This window comes from Sturnus vulgaris, chromosome 7, assembly GCF_052056855.1.
Source record: "Sturnus vulgaris isolate bStuVul1 chromosome 7, bStuVul1.hap1, whole genome shotgun sequence".
In the NCBI taxonomy this organism is placed as follows: Eukaryota; Metazoa; Chordata; class Aves; order Passeriformes; family Sturnidae; genus Sturnus; species Sturnus vulgaris.
The window spans coordinates 39,913,154-39,932,245 of record NC_142249.1 but is presented as its reverse complement, the minus strand read 5'-3'; the positions used below and the strand labels follow the sequence as shown (position 1 = coordinate 39,932,245).

Genomic DNA, 19,092 nt, shown 5'->3' with positions numbered 1-19,092 from the left:
GCAACTCGAAAAAAAGAAGAAGAAAAAAACCCCTGTTGTATTTACATTATAGGAAGTTATAAAGCAACCATAAAAATACGGAATGGGCAGGAAAGCACTAAAAACACCCAATAATCTCGAAGCCCGAGTGCTCCGTGGAGACGCAGAAAGAGTTAAGCAGCATCGCAGGCAGCTGATGCCATCTTCTGGTGTCACTTCCAGCCGTGATTTACACCCCCGTGTGCCGAGTCCGGTCGGATCAGCATCAGGAGGGGGATCGCTGCTGTTTTCAGTGTCCCAGGGCAGGGCTCAGTGAAGGATTCAGGGCTCAGTGAAGGATTCAGGGCTCGGCAGAGGATTCGGGGCTCGGCAGGGACATTGGGAAGAGGCAGCAGTGGGGACACACGGCAGGGATGTGACACACACGAGCCTGAGCTGTGCCCCGCTCGCTCGCTGCTCTCCTGGGCAGGCACAGAGCGGATATTTTCACTGATATTCCCGAATTGACAGGGAGGGAGTGGGGACAGGCAGAGGTTGTGGTTTCCCACCACACAAAAGGATTTAAGCTGCTTTATCTGGTACGAATTCTGTTATTGCCTCCGTTATTGCCTCCCTTCCTCCTTCTCCATCATCCTCCCTAATTCCACTTGTGCTGGAGTTAAACCAGAGCCCCATGGATGGAAGGCAGGCTGGACTAAACAGATTTTAATATTCTTAGTCATAGAAACAATCCTAACTTCAGGAAATTTGTAAGGCTGTGAATGGAAATCCCTGCAATGGATTTCCCAGAGCAGCTGTGGCTGCCCCTGGATCCCTGGAAGTGTCCCAGGCCAGGCTGGACAGGGCTTGGAGCAGCCTGGGACAGTGGAAAGTGTCCTTGCCTATAGCAGAGGGGAGTTTTAAGGTCCCTTTCGACAAATCCCATTCTGGAACTCAAGGATTCCAAAAGAGATTGGGTTTACATCAGTGTTACTCCCCGTTAGTTTTCAGATTTTAGTCCTATTTCAGCTACATTAATTTCATTTTATTTAAACTAGAGTTACTAAGTTACAATACAGACTGGTTAACTGAGTTAAATTCATGGCAAAATGTAACTTACATGTGTGCTCGTTAATTTTTTTGAGATTAAACCATTAAAAACCATTTAAAGGACACAGAGATTGCATTTAGAGACATAAGCAAGTCACTGAGAAAACAGGGAATGTATCCTGAAACTCCTTTTTCCTCCTGAAAGGCACTTCAGAAGCAACTGCTCTGCTCAGCTCTCCCATCAGGGAAGGACATTTTGGGTCCTGTCACTGCAGCAGGATGGCACAACCCAAGCAGAGCAGGGGTCTCCACATCCCCCACTGCTGCTGGGCTCCTGCAGGGAACACATCCAATGTTTCCCACCTCATCTGCTGCCCGGATCAGCAGGGATTATCTTCCATGTTCCTCTGTTCTGATGGAAACACTTGGATCTTCTTCAGTTTACCTAATTTAGGAAAAATTTTCTCTCCCTCATCTTCCTGCTTTCCCAAGCAGCACTTTGCTGGCTTTCATTTGCCAAGGTTATTCCCAGTCTTCCCAATTAAAAGTGTGAATGTTGCAAACCCCTCAAAGTAGCAGAAACTGAGCTTTGAAACTCTTCCTCTGCAGGCAAATCCAAGGGAGCCTGTCGGGATGACAATTTAACACACACCAAAACTCCCCTCAATCCAGAAATAAATACAAATCTTATCAGAGAAAGAACCACCATTTTCTAGGTCCTGACATTTAAAACTCTGCATGTGATGTGAAGTCCAGCATAAATTGCTGGAGATAAGCCAGGATTTCACAATCTTACCTGAAAGATATTCCCAATACACACCAGAACAGAATCCCTATTCCAATCCTGCTGCACAGATGCACAAATAAGGAAATTAAAATTGAACAACATCATATCCTCAACATGTTTGAACAGCACAAAACCACCTCAGTCAGTGGACAAAGGATAAAATATTTTATAGCACCAGTCCTTCCCCTCTTTTTCTTCTTTTTAATGAAGATTTCCATGGCCTGCAGCATCATCCACCACTCCTCCCCTTTTCCTGCACTTGAGGCACACAGAAATTCTGCAATGACTATTCCAGTTCTGCTTCCCAGAAGGTTTCATCACCACTAATCCTTTAAATGAAAGCCATTCCCCATCTGGCACTTACCATCAGAGCCTTGGGACTTTATGGAATCCTTCTCTGCACCTCACATTTTCCCAAAATCCATTAAAAATTCGAAGCTCCAGCTAAAGGTTTTTTAAGTAATTAGATGAGGATTAGACCACATGAAATCAGAGATACACAGCAATCTCAGAGACATCTTCTGGCCCAATTTTCCCTGAAAATGATCCACTGAAAATGATCTTTGTAGTGAGAAGAGTCCATGCTAAGTGTACAGCTTTCAATCTGCACAGGAAATTACTTCCCGTTTTCATTAAGCCTCCAAAGGGTTTTGGGGATGGTAGTGAAGCAAGGTTATTCCTAGATATCAAGGACAATAATTTTTTTTTTTCTTTTACAGACTCGGATTTTCAACAGTTCTTTCAAAAAAAACCCAAATTCATTTATACTTCAGACTATCAGCCATTCCCTGCAATGAGCCCAGTTCTACACAAATGCTGGAAATTTCACATAAAGAGGAATTTTCAGGGAGCAGCAATCCCAGTGAAGCCACAGGTGCCCCCCAAAGCTGCCACCATGCCCCACCTGACCAAGGCAGTGCTGTGGGATCCTCTATTCCCAACAGGAATAATCTAGCCTCACCTCTCCCTGCAGACATCATATGGAATAAAAATAAAGCATCAGTTAAGCAGAAAAAAACCAGGTAATTTTAGACATCTGAGTTGGTGATGAGCTCTGAGATTTAAATTGTTTTTAGCTGCCAGGACTTTTAATTCACACAAGGCAAGACAAAACAGGTTTAAACACAGCTTGGATTAAAAACAGTTATTTATATAGAAAGCTAAGATGGAAAATACACTGACTGCATTGCACAGGTCAAATTTTCCTGGGAGGGTGGCTCTGGACTAAACAACATCTCCAGGTTCCTTCCAACCTCAGTGATCCTGGGATTTGGAATACAGAAACATCCAAATGGAGAGAGTAAAACGGCACAAATTCACCAGGCAGGGTGAGAAACTCTGATTGCCCATTTTCCCAGGTGTCAGGTCCCAGCCCAGCACGGAATTACCCCATGATCTGCAAAGAAGTGCAATATGCCAGGATCAAAGGCTCAGAATCGCTGCTTGCACACACTGTGAAATAACCACATATGCACCATGGCCAGGTTTTGATATGTATTTTTATTTCCCTGCAGTTTTCACTTATCAAGAACAAGTAACAGGGAAAGTTGTCTGAACTAGTGCATAAACAAACATTCGGAAACACCACTACACGTATCTAATGTACAAGAACCGTATAAAAAAAGTCACTAAAACACTACACTACGAAGGTGTCCAACGCTTACAGTCAGACTTTTTCCAACCCGTTACTTGCCTTGTAGCCACAGGAAAACTCTCCAAAATTGAAAAGACAATCTTGCCACAACCCTCCCTCCCCCCACCACACACCCTCCCCACACCCACCCCCCCCCACCCCCACCCCCCCCCACCACCTGGGATGGCTCGATAGCTAGACATCCAATAATGAATTATTGCAATGATATAGAATGCAATACATACCTGGTAAAATATCCTTTAATGTGGTGTGGGTACAGTTTGAAAGCCGGTTAAAATACGCAGTCTTCGGATAAAATGGCATCAAGGTGAAAATTTTCTCAGATCTGCACATTTGGAGATGTGGCAGATGCATAATTTTCCTAGTCAGGTTTTTTTTTTTTTTTTTTTTTTTTTCCTCTCCTGTGTAATTATTTTTTATAAACTGGTATTATAAATAGAAATATACATTCAAAATATATGGAAAAGTGAGTTACTACATTAAATTTGCATGTATCGATCCATCCCTTTCCCCTGCACAGTAATAGAAAATACTATTTTGCCTTGAACTTCATATTTGACAGTGAAATGCCACTAAAGTATTTACCAAAAAGTCCATCTAGTCAAATTGTGAAACAAAATGAACCAAGTGAAAACTTTACATTTCCTTTAGAAAAAAATTACAAGAATTTTGTTTCCTAGCTATGAATCTTTAACTTTTTTTTTTTAGACACAAAGTTGCATTTATTTGTACAAGATACAAAATGTAAACATGGCAAAATAAATAGTTTAAACAAGTGATGCAGGATCCCATGTCATGCTCATGATCCCATTAAAGAATTATTTTTTAATCCATTCAGTTGCAAATTCAAGTGCAAAAGCATGATGATGAATATCTACTATTCAAGTAACAGAAATAATATTGATGATACAAATAAACTATTTTACAAGGTAGTGATTTTCCCAATTTTACAAAATGTACATTATATATCGACTTAATACACGATATAATCCGAGTCCATTCAGGTCTGTGTGAGTTCTGTGTGAGCCACAGAGTGCTGTGTTTGCATTCAGCTGCAACAGGAAGGAGCACACCACAGCTGGGGACACTGCTGGAGGTTATGTCACCTCCATGGCCACTGTGGTCTCTGCGATGCCGTTCAAGCCCAGGCGTTCTGGTTCATGGTTCTCTCTGTGAGGGAAGGGAAATGGCACAGTCACAACGAATCTCCTCTCACTTTTATTTATTTCTTTCATGTTTGTACACAGCTGTTCCCTGGAGCAGGCAGGAACTTTCACACACACACACTGCAAACCTTAGCTGGAAGTAAATACATTCAACAACTGCTGTGTTTCAACAATGCAGTTCCTTCTGCAAGATTATTGCATTTAACTGTCCATTCCAACCTAAATTATAGATTAAATTCCTCAAAGCTCTTCTGAAGGAACAATGTCAAGCTTTGATAACTCAGCATTGGTTATTCCCTCAATGCACCAAGTGCTGTAATTCCCTGCCCATTCAGCTTCTGCACTGACTCGTTACTCATTTACTAATGACCATTTTTACTCTTCCAATTCACAAACATGACTTTGTTTTTTGAAACATCACATAATCCAGGAGAGACTTCAAACAAAACCCACATACTGCCATTTTCAGAAAAATCTGCCAAATGCAAAGCTCCTGCCATTCCTATGAACATCCTCTAAGTACCCTGAAATAACAGAGCTGCTGTTTAATGAGAATAAATACCTTAATGGTTGGACTCGATCATTTTAAAGGTCTTTTCCAATCTAAACAATTATGAATTATGAAAGGGTTGTCATTTTTCTGGTTTGTGTTTTACATAAATATGTAACACATATATCCATATGTAAACATAAAAATACATGTGCCAGCCTTACAATATTGGTACACAATGACTGACAGGGAACATGAGAAGAGTTTGACAGAACCACCTGAAAATGCTGCATGAGAAGGGACAAATGAAATGGTTAAAATACAAACACAGTAAAATTTGACCAAAATTACTGGTGCCTAAAGGCAGGGTGAGTTATTTGAGGGATTAATTTGTAAAATCAGCTCTTGTGCTTTGCCATGGCTGTGCTGACAGAGGTGGAACAGATCCCCTCTAGGGCAGAGCTGGGTGTGACTGTGGAGAGGACACAGCCTGAAGCTGCAGCAGGGGAGGGCCAGGTGGGACATCAGGAAGGATTTCTCCCTGGAAAGGGCTGTCAAACACTGAACTGCTCAGGGAGGTGAGGGAGGTTGTGGTTACTGTGCTGCAAAGAGAGAGAAAGGACAGCAACACACACGGAGCTCTTTTGGGGAAAAATGCCAACTTTATTGAATGGACAATTTGTATTTAAAGTGTGTTAGTGCAGCCAGGACAGGAGCTCATTGGACAATTGGGAAAAACATCCTTGGGACAGCACCTCAGGATGTATTTTATGGGAAAGACACCAGGGGTTAATGTTGGTGATGAATTCCACTCTGTTTGTCACCATGTTGTCACCCTGGGAGACTCCTCCCTAACTGAAGCTGCAGTCAGCTTGTCAGCCTGGGAATGGAGCTGAGAGTCAGGAGAAATCCAGGCCTGACAAGAATTCCCAAGCTGGAATTCCCTAACTCTCTAAATTTGCGTCCACAGGAGGTGACACTCAGTGCTTGCTCTGACCAGGTGAGGTTGGAATTTGATTCTGCCCATTCCAACCCAAACAATCCCACGATTCCAACAAACCCGAATGGGAACTGCTGCAACCCCATCCCCACTCACCTTGCTATACTGCTGATGGCACTGCTGGGAGTTACCTTTGGCACTCTGTCCATGCTGGCAGCAACTGTGGCAAGTTTTAAGGCTGTTGGCGAGGGAGCTGAAGTCCGTGTATTGATATGAACATTGACAGGAGACACAACACTGACGTTGTTGAGGTGCACGGCGCTGGGCAGGCAGGAATTGTTCATGGGGAGAGGCTGAGGGCTGCTCGTGCACAAGGCTGGGATTAAGTGGTTTGTGGTGCTGTGGCCAACTGTCCTTACAAGCTGTACAGTTGAGATCCCTGGGCTGGATGATAAAGCCATGTTGGTGGAGTATAAAGTTCTGGAGGTTCCTGTTAAGCAGAATAAATGGTGGGTGTTAAAAAGGTGACGTTTCTTAGATGAAAAGTCAAAAGATTAACCTCAAGGGCAATGCTTTGAGTGTGTAAGTTATTAATGCTCGTATTTTACAGATTCACAAAATGGAAAAATTCACAAGTGCAGCATGGCACACTCCCACTGATGCCTTAGGATTTAGCTTTTATATTTTTCAGATCCTGTACTGCTTTAGTGTATAACTCTAAAACTCCATAGCCTGTCAGCTTTTATTCAGACAAAACAATCCCTCTAGGCCTGAAACTCAAGCAGACCTGACTGCCTCAGGCCTCAAAAAGTGCAAACAAAAGTGAGCTGGGAGAAAGCAAACCGGGGGTATATGACTTCATAACCTAAAGCTGCAATTGGACGATTAACCCTTGATATGTAAATAGACCAAACTTCTAATTATCTGAAAAACTCACGACCATCGTTCATTTTGGGTGTAGCCCCTGGGAAGCTTTGCCTGCTCAAGATGTACCTATTGAAGGCACAAAGAAGTGCACCCACTTTTATTCTCCTGATCTTGTCTAGCCTCTGTTCCAGGGAGCCACTCCAAGGCATCACCATGTGCCTGATGTTCCACCCTCCAAGCACTCTCCTCTTGGATATGAACTCAAGAGAATTACACACACATCTCTCTCCCTCTCTTTGCTGGAACTGCTCCAGTTTATTGATTTTATTCAGTTGAGTTTTTTCTCCCTCTATTCATTTCATATTATCATTAACCCAGCCTGGCAGAAGGTCTATAAAACTAATCACATCATTAGCTGCTAAAACAACAAATTACTTTAAAAGCCTCTTCTTTGTCTTGGCAGCCCAAATCCCATTTGCCTCTTGGCATCGTGGAGGCAGCACCAGAGGAGAAGGGCTGGGAGGGGGCACTTAGTGCCCATGGCTGCACTTCTTGGGACAAATCCTAAATGCAGTGAAACCTGAGGCTTACAGTGCTGCCAGAAGTGCCAGTAAAGGTTGGTTAGTATAATTTTGGCTGAATATATAAGTGAGGTAACAATCAAATAATGAATCAACTTTTCCATTTCCTTCTCAAAGTACTTAAATGTTTTAAGCAGTTGATTTATTCTTTCATTACACACTCACACTGGTTTTAAAATGCTGTCACTTAGGCTTTTGATCAGAACAGATTATCAGGAGATAAAGACTACCAAAGGAAAAGCAAACAGTGCTCTTCCAAGGTAAAGAGCACTTGGTGGTTTTATATCCATTTTAACAGCACAGATTGGACAAGGCTCTCGGGCACAGGGTGGGATTTGGGATTCTTGGACTTTGATCATCCTTGTGGGTCCCTTCCAACTCAGGATATTCCACGATTCAAACCACTACTCCAAAGTACTATAGATAAGAATACTGAAAACTATCACGACCAAGAGATCTGATTTTTTTATTGTTATTTACTAACATTTCAGAAACCACCAATAAGATCAATTGATGGAGAGCAGCTGACACTGTCAGCTCATTCCAGAGCAGCATTTTCAAGGGCTCCTCACCTGAAGGCTGGACAACACCGTTGATATTGTTGTGGCTGGTGTTCTGCTCCTTGGCTCCCTCGCTGCGCCCGGGGGCCGGGGCACTGACCACTGCAGAGGCAGCAAAGTGGGCACTGGCTGAATCCAGGGTTTTGGACATACTGTCAGAGGTGCTGGAGCCCTGCAGCAAGAGGAAAAGGTGATTTTTTTTCAATCATCCAAGTCCAAAATGAAAAGGAAATAAATAAATGAAAAGGAATAAATAAATACAGTTTCTACACGTGACCTAATGCACCACAGCATGGAATATTTCTGTGTCAGCAGAGTGATGACAACTTGGAAATCAGTGTCCAAATGAGGGTTAAACACACTCAACTCAGCACAATAAATCACTTTTGTTGTGTGCTGCTCAGCCTGGAGAGGGAAAGATTCTGGGGAGAATTCAGAGCCCCCACCAGGGCCTGAAGGGGCTCCAGGAGAGCTGGAGAGGGACTGGGGACAAGGGACAGAGGGACAGGACACAGGGAATGGCTCCCACTGCCAGAGATGGGGTTAGATGGGACACTTGGAAGAAATTCCTGGCTGGAAGGGTGGGCAGGCCCTGGCACAGGGTGCCCCTGGATCCCTGGCAGTGCCCAAGGCCAGGCTGGACATTGGGCTCTGGAGCAGCCTGGGACGGTGGGAGGTGTCCCTGCAAGAACTGGACAGGTTTTAAGGTCCCTTCCAAGCCAAACCACACAGGATTCCCTATGTTTGGAGATGTTTCCATGTCTTAAACATTCTCTGTTCAGTCTCCAGGCTGCAAATGCTCTGCAGCTGCAAACCTCAGGATGTCCAGCATTTGTGGTACCTCCATCCTGTGACTCGTGCCACAGAATAACTGCCCAGCACATTCTGGAATCCCACTCTGTTAAGTCCAGTTTCTACTGGAAAGAACTCATCATTCTTACTGGAAAGAACATTAATTTTGCCATTTCAATTTATATTAACTACGAAAATGGCTTTGCACAGAAGCTTGAAGGGGTTTAAAGATCCAAAATTCTTTTGTTTTTTTAAAATATTTTGGCATTGTGACTTTACACTTACAAAAAATGTTATCAGTATCTGCCAACACAGAATCTCTGATTAATTGAAGTAGAAAACATTGAGGGGAAGGAACAACCAGCACAAGCAATTAGATATAAAATGCTCAAAGTAATACACATTTTCCTAGTAACAGACATCAGCAACAGCTTTTATATTTTATTGGGAAGAAGCTAACAGAATATTAAGTGCAATGGAAAAACATCTTTCCTTTGCAAGGGATTCCAGAGGAAAAATGGGATTCTTTTAGAAGCCAGAATATGCAAATATACAAAGCTCTCTTTTTCCTCTCACAGGTACCAATTTTTAATGCTCACTGAACATGTGTTCAGAACAGAACACATTACTTCAGAAGGTAATTTTAATAAAGTCTCTTCAGAGCACTTAGAGGGACAAAACCAGTGAAAACAGGAAGAGTTGGGAGCACACACTGATATTTTTACACTGATAACACATTCAGCTACAAAGCCTCTTCCTCAACTTATAAAATGCAGCCGAACTTATTAAAAAAACCCCTGAGCAAAGTGTTTTAATTTCCAAATGTCACATTTGGTTGAGAGAGATGACTGTGAAGAAAAGGCAGTGTGAGGACATGCAGGGTGGGAGCAGTACCTGTGCTTTCAGATGTGGCTGTTGGGAGGAATGCTGAGATTGCTGCTTCTGCTGCAGCTGGGCCAGCTGCTGCCTCTGCATCTGCACTAACTGCTGTTGGTGTGTCTGGAACTGCTCCTCTGTGATCCCCCCTGTGACTATGGGAGAGAAAGGAGCCCCAAGTTACACACAACACACACGTGGAAAAGGCAAGAGTGCAGCTAGGGTGGGTTAGAGGTGGCTGAAGATGACAGAAATCACGGCAGAGGCACCCAAGATCTTCACAGATTATGCAAAGGAGAGGTCAAGCTGTGTTTGGTTGTTGTGTTCTTTCATGGAATAAATTTTTCACAAAAGAATTCAGAGCTTTTGTTGCTTTTGAGCCTTTTCTATCTTTGGTGGTTTTATCCCCAGTAGCTTTAGGCAAAAGCTTAAGAGAAATTATTTTCCTGGCTTTCAAGAAAGAAGAACAGCCTAAAAAATCAGAGCTGAGGACAAAGCTGGGTGACTTCTGTCCCAGTGAACACTGGGAGAGGATTCCTGGACAATTTCCCTTCCTGCAGCCCCTTGCTGTCCCTTTTCCAGCAGCAGCAGGGACTCTGAGGGAAGCACACATCTGGCACGGGAGATTTTCTCTGCCAATTGTTCTCTGAAATGCAGTAAGAGTTTAGGGGTGCCACAGTAAATTGATTTTTGTGAACCAAGTTAATGCCACCCCAGTAATTTCACTGGGCCAACACATGAAGGGAATGAAGTTAGAAAAGCTGATTTTAATATTCTCTCCCTAAAGAATGTGCACACCTGGTAAGCTGAAAATACTGACAGGGTTTCATGCTAAAGCCTGAGTTGTGTGCAGTGAACCCAAGAACTGAATTCTCTGGGGAGCAAATAAAGAAAGAATTCACTTTTCAAAGATTCCCATGAATACATTTCAACATTTTATCCTCAATCCTGTTTTTGCAGGACTCGAGCTGTGCTGCACCTCAAACACCAGGGATCCTCCCATCCAGGGACACTGAGCTAACACTAAAATACAGAGATTTCCATCCTGCAGGGTTTGCCTCTTCAATTTTCCACTTTTAGTACTCAGGGTTGTCCTGAAATTCCATTGGGAAAACCTATCTGATTTACTCAGAAATTAGAACTGAAACTTCTTTATTGTTACATTATTAAAGCAGATGTCAACCATGGTGTTGTCCGTGGTTAAAATTCCAGTTACTTAAAAATTATTCCTCTTACACTCTAGCAATATTATAATTTCCAATCTAAGTTTATTTTGCATTTAGCTTTACTTTGTTCCTCTTGCAGATTCTTACCTAGAATTTAATTCCAAGTGAAATCAGCTCAACCTGCTACATTTCCTCACAGAACACATGGCATTGCTGAAGGCACCAGGGCCAAGAACAGCATTATGGAATATTACATATATTCCTATTTTTAACTTCTGAGGTAACAAATCCCAGAAAATGTGGTTTGTTTTATAGAAAGATATTGAAGAACAAGGTGAGAGTTCATGTTTTCAATCTCCTGTCCTTCCCAGTTTGCCACAGAGCACAAAGTCATGGGATACTCTATTGCAGGATACAGAATTCAATATTCCCTTAGCCTGAATTTCAGGTATTTATCCAGTGGCCAGGCTGAGCTCAGTTGTTCACCTTGTTATAAACCAGCAGATGTTCATTAGCACATTAAATATCATTTCCTTCTGCCAAATCAAACATCTGGAGGGTCCTGAAGGAAAAAAAAAAAAAAAAAAAAAAAAAAAGAGCAAACTCTGACCATGTCCCAAGGCAGCCTCTGAGGTCAGGGTTAAGAGCTCTGCAGCTCCAGGAGGTTTTGATTTTATCAGAGCCTGACTGGGCTCAAAAAAAAAAAAAAAAAAAAATTACTTCAGCTTTCCCTTCCAGGCTCTTCTCTCCTTGGAAGGTTTGGATTATGTCACTTCTCTCAAGACTTGAAGGTTTTATCCAAAGATCATCTTGCAGGCAGCCACAAAAGTGGCATTGCTTGAATTAATCCTATGTGGTATTTAAGGCTGGGGAAAAAAAATACCTCTAAAAAATAAAAAGTTTGTTCCACAAACAAAAGCCTTCAGCTGGGAACAGCATCATGGGCACTTGTCTGTCCTCTCCCTAGGGACTGACTCTTCTCATTTGTAGTGCTTACAACATGAGCAAGAGAATAATTTAGCTCCAAAAATTGGTTCATGATTCATGCACTCTTCAGGTATTTTGAAGAAAAAATGTAGTCACAGACTTTTAAAATAAAAAAAGAGTTGTGTCTGTACAATGCATTTGAGGAAATACTAGAGTTGCTTTATTAATACAGGGAAAAATGTAACACAGAAGCAATTTTAAATATTCTTGTGCACCAAAAATCAAAGGAACTCCCCAGTTGTCTCTGAAATAAAATAATAATAAAAATTAAAATAATCAGCTTAAGTACTGCCACCGTTTCCTCTGGAGGGAATATCCAATCAGCTGTAAAATTAACTGATTTCAACAATTCCTTCCCAAAGAGAATGACTTGAATAAATACAGTGACAGTGCCTGTGCTCATTTTTAATGCACAACAAGACTCTGACCAGTCCTTTTAACATTTATTCCCTTTTTGCTAGTGAGAAAATCCAACTGCAGTGCCTCTTGCTAGTTCAGTTACTTGGGGAAGAATTCTGTTATCTGTTGTGTCTGATCCTGTTCCAGAATTGCAGGATCTGGTTTGTAATTTAAATCTGTGACAAAAAAGGTCCTCCCCAGCCATAAATTCCATGCATAATGTGCTTCAACTACTGAGGGATTTCCATTTAATTTAAATGTATTCCTCAGATGATTTCTAAAATTATACCACAAGTTTATTACTATTCCTCCAAAAAGTGGCTTCAATCCATCAGATTTGGTTTTATTCATTTTGCAGCTCTTGGTGTTTATCAACAATCCCATCACACTCAACTGCCCCTTTCTGCCCCAGCTGGGATCCCTCAGGCCTTTAAATTCTTTCAAAAAATAATGATTTTATAAAATATATAGTGCATTATATCTGTTTTCTTCATGCAGGAGGAAAAGGCTCCTGTGCCAATCTTCTCATGGCAGAGAACAATCCAAAGGTTACAGTGACCATACTGAGAAGCTGGGGAAGTATTGGGCTGGAATAAATATCCTGTGCCTCTGTTAAAACAATTTAACAGTACCCAGGAATTCTAGAGATACATTATTGGAGAATAAATACCCATTCCTGAAACTCTGAGAGAGATGGAACATTCCACAACCACAGAAATTATGGAATTCAGTCAGTCCATTCTATTATTTCATTATCCAGCTTTATAATGCAGGATGGAACAGGGATATGCTCAGGTGTTTGCTGTTGTAGGAAATCTCATTTGCTGTGTCTCAAATTTTTCAGATTTTTGGAGAATCACATCATTATCACCCCCTTATGATCATAAAGAAGTGACAGTGTTAAAACTTGAGCCATTACAACTCTAGCTCATGAAACAAGTGATGCAAGCACTGCTCAATTTAAGCTTAAAGCAAGTTTTTCATCACTGGATGCTTCCACTATTAACATTTTTATTATTTTCCGACCTTTTCATGCCTGCTCAGGGCACTTCCTACTGTAGGAACTTCCTACATTTGCTTTGAGTCAAAAATGAAACTGCCAACAAAAATGAGCCACACCCACCCTCCCCAAGAAACCACCAGATTTGTTTTGCATTCATAATGAGCATTCCTCTACCCTTAAACAAGGTTAGACCAATTAGTGCCATTAAGATTTAATTAGACCTAAACAATTCTTCATATGGGCAGAATCCCTGCTTTGAATAATGTCTGAATCCAACACTTCAAATTCTAATGGAAGAAAAGCAGGAGGAAGAAGTGTTTGTGGGAAGTTTCTGTATGTTTTAAGAAATATGAAATAGTCAGGTTGTAGCTGTGCTGAAGTGCTGAAGATCTCATCAGTCCAGCCACAAAGGAAACCCCTCAAAATTCAATATTTTAAATCCCAGAAGCAGTCAAATCCTTGCTTACCTGATATGCCATTCTTGCTGGTGTTCAATAAAGCTACAGATGCTGCAGAGACTCTTTTATTATTCACAGTCTGCCCTGCTTTCCTTGAGGTACATTCTTCACTATCACTGTCCTGGAGATTGAGTAGCCTGGGCTGGAAACACTGCAGTCGACATGATCTGATATTGCTTAGGATTTCAGGAAGGGACAGTCTGTTTTCACAATGTTTATTGGAAGCATTGGTCCGTGAAAAATTAGAAGAAAAGTCTAAAGTCTGGGAAGAGCTTGAAAAACTGTTGAGCATTTCCGGGTCAATCTGCCTCAGGACAGGATCGTGTTCTGTGGATATTCGGTCCATGATAACCCTGATTCAAGAGGAGGAGGAGGAGGAAAATCATTAGCTTCATCATCTCTTCTTCATACTTTTAAATCTTTGAATTCAAAAAGAACCCAACTGTACCTTCCACCCCTGCCAATCCTCCTCCTTGCAAATCCTATACATCTCCTTGGGATTGTGAGGGTTGTAAGGCAATGCCTGAACCTCAGTTTGTCCAATTCTGCCAATTCTGGGTTTTCGTACGAAGAATTCGTTTGGTCCAAACGAGGCTGTGAAAAAAGAAAAGCGATTTTATACTCCAAGGGTGCTTTGATTAGGGCTCAGGCTCCAGGACAGAACATGTGGTTTATGTTCTGTTAACTAATAATAGCTTCAGTAGTTAAAAAATCAACCTTTAACATTGAGGCTGTTAAATGCTCTGCTTCTAACAGCAATGGAAAAGTTGGAGAAAATGAAAATAAAAGTTTTCAGCTATCTCAACAGCTTTTGGCAAAGGAATTAACTCACAGGCTAAGGTCAAAAAGAAAGGAGGATGAATTCTAAGCAAGTGGGAAGTTCAGCTTGGACCCTTCAGAGCCAAGCAGAAAAGGGGACGCTCCTGCAGTTGTCTTTGGACTCACCAAAGCATCAAAGCTTTGGTGGTGAGGGTGGGAACAGAATTCCAACATTAGCACTATGCCAACTTAAATTTAAAGAAACCCAACAGAACAGCACAATACTGCATATTCTTACAGCATAATACTGGCATCCTGCTCTTCTCCTGAAAGCACAAGGTCCATCAGGATCATTTTCTTCTTCTGCTTCTGACACTGGTGAGGGTACCTAGACCAGAAAACAACGTCATTCTCCAGCTGCCACATCTGCATAATTGGATTTATTATAAAAATTTGTGTTCATGTAACATGAACTGCCACGTTTATATAGCTTGGAAGGAAAACTCAGTTCATACAAGGAGCTTTGAAATATATTCAGAGTTGGGACAGACTGGTGAAATGGCAGCTAAGTGGAATTCCTGCCTCGTGCACACTGAGATTTTGGTGCTTACCTGTGGGAACTCATCCTCATCAGAGCTGTGGAAGTCATACTGTTTGATGTCACTCTTGCTGAGCACAGGCAAGGGCTCAGCCAGGGGCTGAGGGGTCACCACACACTCCAGTTTGGGCTTCTTCAGGTATTTCTTCTTCTGACGGACAACGTCGGACACCTCCTCCTTCAGAGAGGAGTGGTGAGGATGCTGCTCGGGAAAAACAAACAGGAAATTCTAAAAACTAAAGCAGGAGAAAACTTCCAGGACTTCAAGACAGGGCTGCTTGTCTCCCAAAGGTTCTGCAGGGAATTTGAGACACATCATGCAAAATTTACTGAACACATTAAACGCCGGAATTTTTCCTCTGATTGTTTTTACAGGTATTTATTAATGATCAGAGAGCTCTCAAGCCCATGTGAGTGCCTGAGAGGCTCCTCACTCTGCACTACACTCAGTATATTTTGTCATTGAAATTCCTCTTCCAATTATTTTCTGAGATCTCATTTTTCCCCAGCACTTTCAATTTTCTGAACTGCTCGGACATGTTCAAAAGAAACAATTTAATTTGTTTCCTGTTTCTCACAGAGCTGACACTTTTGAACAGATGTGATGGTATTTGGGTTGGCTATTTAAGATTTTTCTCACATAAACCCTCTGCAGTGAGCAATTCCATCTATATTGAACTGTCCACTTGAACACAAATGTTATTAAACTTCAAAGCTCCCATTTGAAAAGATTATTTCACTTGCAAAATCTCCATTTGAAGGAGTAGCACCAATGCTGCTTTAAAAAGTGTTTAAATTTACCCTGAATTAACACTCATCAATAACAGCCTGACTGAAACTAACTCCAGCAGCTCAGCTTGGGAACAAGAGGAGAAACAACGAGGAATGCCAAAATTCCTGGAGAAGCAGGCATTCTGGGCTTTGTATGGAATTCTGGGACCACTAGGTGTCGCAGGTGCTAAATACAAATTTCCAGACGTCTCCAACTCTCAGCCTCACCCCCAAGCATTTTAACTCTTTAATATTTCAGGTTATTTCTTCAGAGACAGGTCTGAAATTAAATTAAATCCAAAGGTGATGATCCTAAAGGAGTGATGATCTCGGGAACAACAGGAAAAAAGAAATCTTACCTTAACTTTACATTCTTGAACTTTGTGGTGGTTCCCATTGTGGAGAGATGATGGAGTTGTGCCCATCTCTTTTTCAGGCCTGTTCAGCTTCACTTCATTGAGGATTTCACCTCCATAATCACCCAAATGGTACCTAAAAAAAACCAGGATTAAAACTATAGGGATGCATTTCCACTGGGAAATGTCTGAAAGACACAAATCAGTGTCTTAGAATTGTCTACACAAACCCCTTCTCTTTTAGTTCCTGAAGTTTATGGTGCTAGAATTAATAAATTACGAGAGATGATTTCAAAACCATTTAATGAAAATATAAACACTTGGTTTTTATAATCTGGAATTTTACCTTTTCTCCACAACTTCCAACGTTAAATGCAACAGCTCCCGTTTTGTTTTCTCTCTCCTCTTAATCATCTCCAAAATTGTTATGGCTCTGCTAAACTCCCTCCTTAATTTCAACATCTTCTCATAAGATGCTTCATCATTCTTTCGGTTCTGTTGAGAGATGAAACAAATTTTTAGTCAAAAGCAAAAGCCACGAGGCACAAACTGCAAAAATAAAGTTATATAATGCTGCTGCAAACGAGGCTCATGAGGACACTCCAAAGCAGCTTTTCCTAAAGCAGATCCTACTTGGCAAACAAAGCCACAAAAAGCAAACAAGCCCAGTTTTAAGAGTAAACTGAGAAGAGTTTTTCAGCCATTTCCCCCCATGTTTTGCTGAGATTCCAGATCAACCCAGTAGAAATTTGTCAGAACATGGAATTCAAGCCTACCTTGATCCCACACACAGTAAGGCTGTGCATGTGTACAAAGCAAAATGCTGGGTGATCACAGATTTCCTGGTTCCAATCATTCCATGCTACAAATATAAAAACTGGGAAATTCTTTCCCCTTTTCTCACAGAAAGGGAAGCTTCCAACCCAGCAGGTTGTTGGTGTGCCAGGCATTGCTCTGAGTTTCAGCATGGACGGACAATAAACTGTGCCCTGTTAGATGCTGGACAAGGGATCCAAATTTTCCCTACCAAGGGAGAAATATAAAATTCCAAGCAGCAGAGTGTGCCAAATCACCTTTCTGGTCTGCATCTTCTCAGTTCTCCTGCGGAAGGCCACGTAGGGGTCGTTGTTGGTGGAGCCATCCCTCTTCTCCTGCTTGATTTGGGGGATGAGCGAGGGCCCCCGGCAGTTCTTGCGTTTCCTCACCCAGTAATCATAGACAGCCTTGATCAGGTAATCGTCCTCGTTCAGCAGCAGTTTGGCTTCCTGAAGGGTCACAAGCTGCAGGGGGAAACAGGGAAAAGCTGCACTTGGCACGGGGGTGAAGGCAAAGTCATCACACACTCACACCAATGGTGCACTTTGTGGATAAACTGCGTTATTTCTGGTTATTTTTCAGCACCACAGTAAAGGGATGAAAAAAATATTGATGGAAATTGAAGCCACCAGTTGTTCTTCCCAAGTTAGAGTTCCCAATTTTTCTGAACCAGCAGCATCTATTTCATCCAATGGTCTAGAACTCCATCAATTTTTCATTAAATCTGAATACACTTTGAAACAACTACAAGCATAGGCTAGAAAGAACTTACTACAGTCTGCAGGTCATGATTTGGGAATCACTTTAATCTGACTATTTTTTCCTAAAAAAAAAAAATAAACGTTTCTTATTGGTTAACCTTTATTAATGTGTAATTCTTTGCAGTTGAATGTTGATTCCCCTAGAAGTAAATTTACTTCTTAATTATTTCCCTCCCAAACGTTTACTTTGTGATAGAACAGGACAATGCCCATCCCTGTTTATTCCAGCCTGGAGACACAAAGCTGTTCACTTGTTTGTTAAGTTACTTCAGTGGGTGGTAGTTCTACACAGGTCATTTAAAGATAAAAATTTAATCTAGGTTCTACTTTTTAATATGGAAATCAGACTCTAAATAAATGCAAAAGTATCACTAAACAGTACTGAGTTCAACAGGTTCATATCATCTTCAACCCATTCATTACATAAAAAGAAAATAGTACCTCTAGTACTACTTCAGAAGAAGTCAGGCAGCACTTCATCTGCCCCATAATTTGAAAAATATCAACTAAACAACTTAATTTGCACTTTTGCAATGTGTCAAACTTGAATCTTGTCCCTACGTTGAGAGAAGCAAAAAAAGGAAACAACACATTTTGGAAAACTAAGGAAATCCTCAGTGTAACCATGGCTACTCTGCAAGTGTTAATTCCAGCCTGAGCAGAATAAAACCTTTGCAAACTATGGTAGAATTAGAAAAGCACTGAACTGCTTTTTCAATAAACAAAAAAATATTGTTTAGAAATCATTTCAGTTTTGTCTTTTGCTCCCTTTTTTCCATTAACATATTTCTAATTTAAATAAATGAACTCTGCCTTGAGTGCAGAGCTGGGAAAGTGAAGCTGATCCTGTGTGCTGGTGTTTGCTGGCAGATGCAGAGTCCTTGTATTCCCTGCTTAAATCAGAATACCCAGGAGGAAAGCCTGGAACCCTTCCTGGGCAGGGAAGGAATTCCCAGCAACATCCTTTAATATTCCAGGGGTAAGGCATGGCAGCTGGGAATTGGCAGCACCCAAACCCCAGCAGCCACTTTCCTTTCCAGGCTCCTATAACCTGCAAGAGCTGCTTGTATCTACAGAGAAAAACTTGCATTCTTCTAATACTTGATTTTTGAAAAGCATCTTCAAATCTTAATTTCATTACTGCAGCAAAGAAAGGTGAAAGCAGCACCAGAAGGATGAATATTGATCACCAGAATGGCCTGAACTGTCTTTATCAAAGCTCCAAACAAGCCCAAGTACCTTTTCAACAAACATCATCCAATGTATTTCCTCTTTTCCCCTTCATTCCCATTTTCTC

General features: G+C 41.5%; 1 protein-coding gene across 4 annotated transcripts in view; it reads right to left on the bottom strand.

Annotated features, from left to right (window-relative positions):
* Positions 1 to 3,276: 3,276 nt before the first annotated feature.
* Positions 3,277 to 19,092, bottom strand: part of EPC2 (enhancer of polycomb 2) — a 35,167-nt gene continuing 19,351 nt past the window's right edge. For 2 of the 4 annotated variants that reach the window (XM_088168405.1, XM_088168406.1), the window contains exons 4-14: positions 17,292 to 17,498; positions 16,565 to 16,713; positions 16,222 to 16,354; positions 15,105 to 15,320; positions 14,792 to 14,881; positions 14,183 to 14,328; positions 13,744 to 14,087; positions 9,740 to 9,876; positions 8,066 to 8,225; positions 6,202 to 6,535; positions 3,277 to 4,619 (exon numbers count right to left, since the gene is read on the bottom strand). In XM_088168405.1, the coding sequence (XP_088024531.1) occupies positions 4,547 to 4,619; positions 6,202 to 6,535; positions 8,066 to 8,225; positions 9,740 to 9,876; positions 13,744 to 14,087; positions 14,183 to 14,328; positions 14,792 to 14,881; positions 15,105 to 15,320; positions 16,222 to 16,354; positions 16,565 to 16,713; positions 17,292 to 17,498 (1,989 nt within the window). In that variant the 3' untranslated portion in view covers positions 3,277 to 4,546. The remainder of the gene's footprint in view (positions 4,620 to 6,201; positions 6,536 to 8,065; positions 8,226 to 9,739; positions 9,877 to 13,743; positions 14,088 to 14,182; positions 14,329 to 14,791; positions 14,882 to 15,104; positions 15,321 to 16,221; positions 16,355 to 16,564; positions 16,714 to 17,291; positions 17,499 to 19,092) is intronic. The other 2 variants (XM_014891645.2, XM_088168407.1) reach the window with 1 other exon arrangement.